This window comes from Eimeria tenella, genomic scaffold (genome assembly GCF_000499545.2).
Source record: "Eimeria tenella Houghton genomic scaffold, Eth_scaff3733, whole genome shotgun sequence".
Classification (NCBI taxonomy): domain Eukaryota; phylum Apicomplexa; class Conoidasida; order Eucoccidiorida; family Eimeriidae; genus Eimeria; species Eimeria tenella.
Window position 1 is genome coordinate 1 of NW_013544659.1, and position 1,653 is coordinate 1,653.

The 1,653-nt window shown below is 56.3% G+C and overlaps 1 protein-coding gene across 1 annotated transcript; it reads left to right on the forward strand.

Moving 5' to 3' along the window:
* Window positions 1–263: 263 nt before the first annotated feature.
* Window positions 264–623, forward strand: ETH_00042350 (uncharacterized protein; the record flags this gene model as incomplete). The annotated part of the gene is made up of 1 exon (XM_013379657.1): window positions 264–623. A coding segment is annotated over one exon (360 nt), but the record flags the coding sequence as incomplete, so codon positions are not given.
* Between the last annotated feature and the right edge of the window lie 1,030 nt (window positions 624–1,653).

Sequence of the window (1,653 nt, forward strand, 5' to 3'; positions counted from 1 at the left end):
TGCTGCTGCTGCTGCTGCTGAAGCAGCCTTTGCGGCTGCAGCTGCAGCTGCAGTGTAAATACACGTTGAGCCAGTGGCGCTGCTGTGTTGGTCTTCATTTTAAAATCATTTGATTTGAAAAATCATTCAATTTTAAGAATGATTTAATTGGATTTATTTTTTTTTATTTTTTGTTTTTGCAGAGAGCTGACGAAGAACAAATCGCAAAAACCCTCGTCAGGAAATTCGGCGGAGTCGCAGCCATACAGACACTCTACAAACACATGCAGCAGCAGCAGCAGCAGCAGCAGCAAGGCCAGCAACAGCAACAGCAGCAGCACCATGGCCAGCATGCGCAACCCATGCAGCAGCTTGAGCCCGAGCAAGAGCAGCAGCAGCAGCAGCAGCAGCGAGAGAAGCAGCAGCCCGAGCCCGTGCCGCCACAAGCGCAGCAGCAGCAGCCCGATTCGCAGCAGCAGCAGCAGCAGCAGAAAGGCTGCGTGGACTCCTTTTTGAAGGACTGCGGGTCAGATGCTGCTGCTTTACTTCGGCTGTCTCCTTTTCTTTGGTCTGCTGCTTTAGAATTCGAAGCAGCAAAAGGAAACCCAGAAGCTGTGCAGGCTATTGTGGAGCTGCTCATCAAGGTACCTGGTGCTGCTGCTGCTGCTGCAGTTGCTGCTGCTGCTGCTGCTGCTGATGTGCACGCAGCTGCCACTACCTCTTCTCTTTTCTTGCTGCTGCGCTGCTGCTGCTGCTTGTTTGCTTGCTGCTCTGCTGCTGCTGCTTGTGTGCTTGCTGCTGCTGTTGCTGTTGCTGTTGCTGCTCAGTCTGGGCTTGAATTTCCCCTTCGTCTACAGACAACAGGAGCCGCCGCTGCTGCTGCTGCTGCTGCTGCGTTTGCTTCAGACTGCTTCCCAGGACTTGTCGCTTTGCCGGCAGGTGCTGCTGCCTTTCCCTGTGGCGTTTTCGCTTTTGCTGCTGTTTGCTCGAGTTAGATTTTCGAGAAGTTTAATAAATTTGTTTTTATTTTGGTTGAAGTTGCAAACGCCAGGTGTACATACACCCGAAACCCTCACGCAGCAGCAGCAGCAGCAGCAGCAGCAAAACTGCACGCACGCAGCCAGGCTCCTCGAGCTCGCGGTTCGAGCCACTGCAGCAGCAGGTGCCCCAAACCCTAAACCCTAAACCCTAATCTTGTGCTGCGGGTCTTGGGCAGACAGTGGAGGGGGAGAGGCGCCCGGAAAAGGGTTTAGGGTTTAGGGTTTAACGCATTAACGCGGAAAAAGTGCTGCAGCTACGGCTGCTGCTACTGCTTGTGCTGCTGCTACTGCTGCTGCTGCTGCTGCTGCTGCTGCAGGCCGTTGGGACTTGGCTGTGGACGCGGCTGCGGCCTTTCTGGAGAGACGCGGGCGCTTCATTCCTGAGGTGTACGTACACCCCAGCGACTTGGCCGCGCGCAAAGCCCGCCTCCATTTCTTTCACTTTTCTCTTTCTCGCAGCCTCGAGCTTTTGGCTAGCCAGCTAGCCACCAGCTCCCTGCGAGCTAGCCAAGCTCTCCAGTGGATTCGCCTCGACTTTGAAAAGGCATGCAAGGCTTTCTGCCCCTCCTGTGGGGCCCCGGGGGGCCCCCCTGGGGGCCCCCCTGGGGGGCCCCCACCGGGGGCCCCGGGGGGG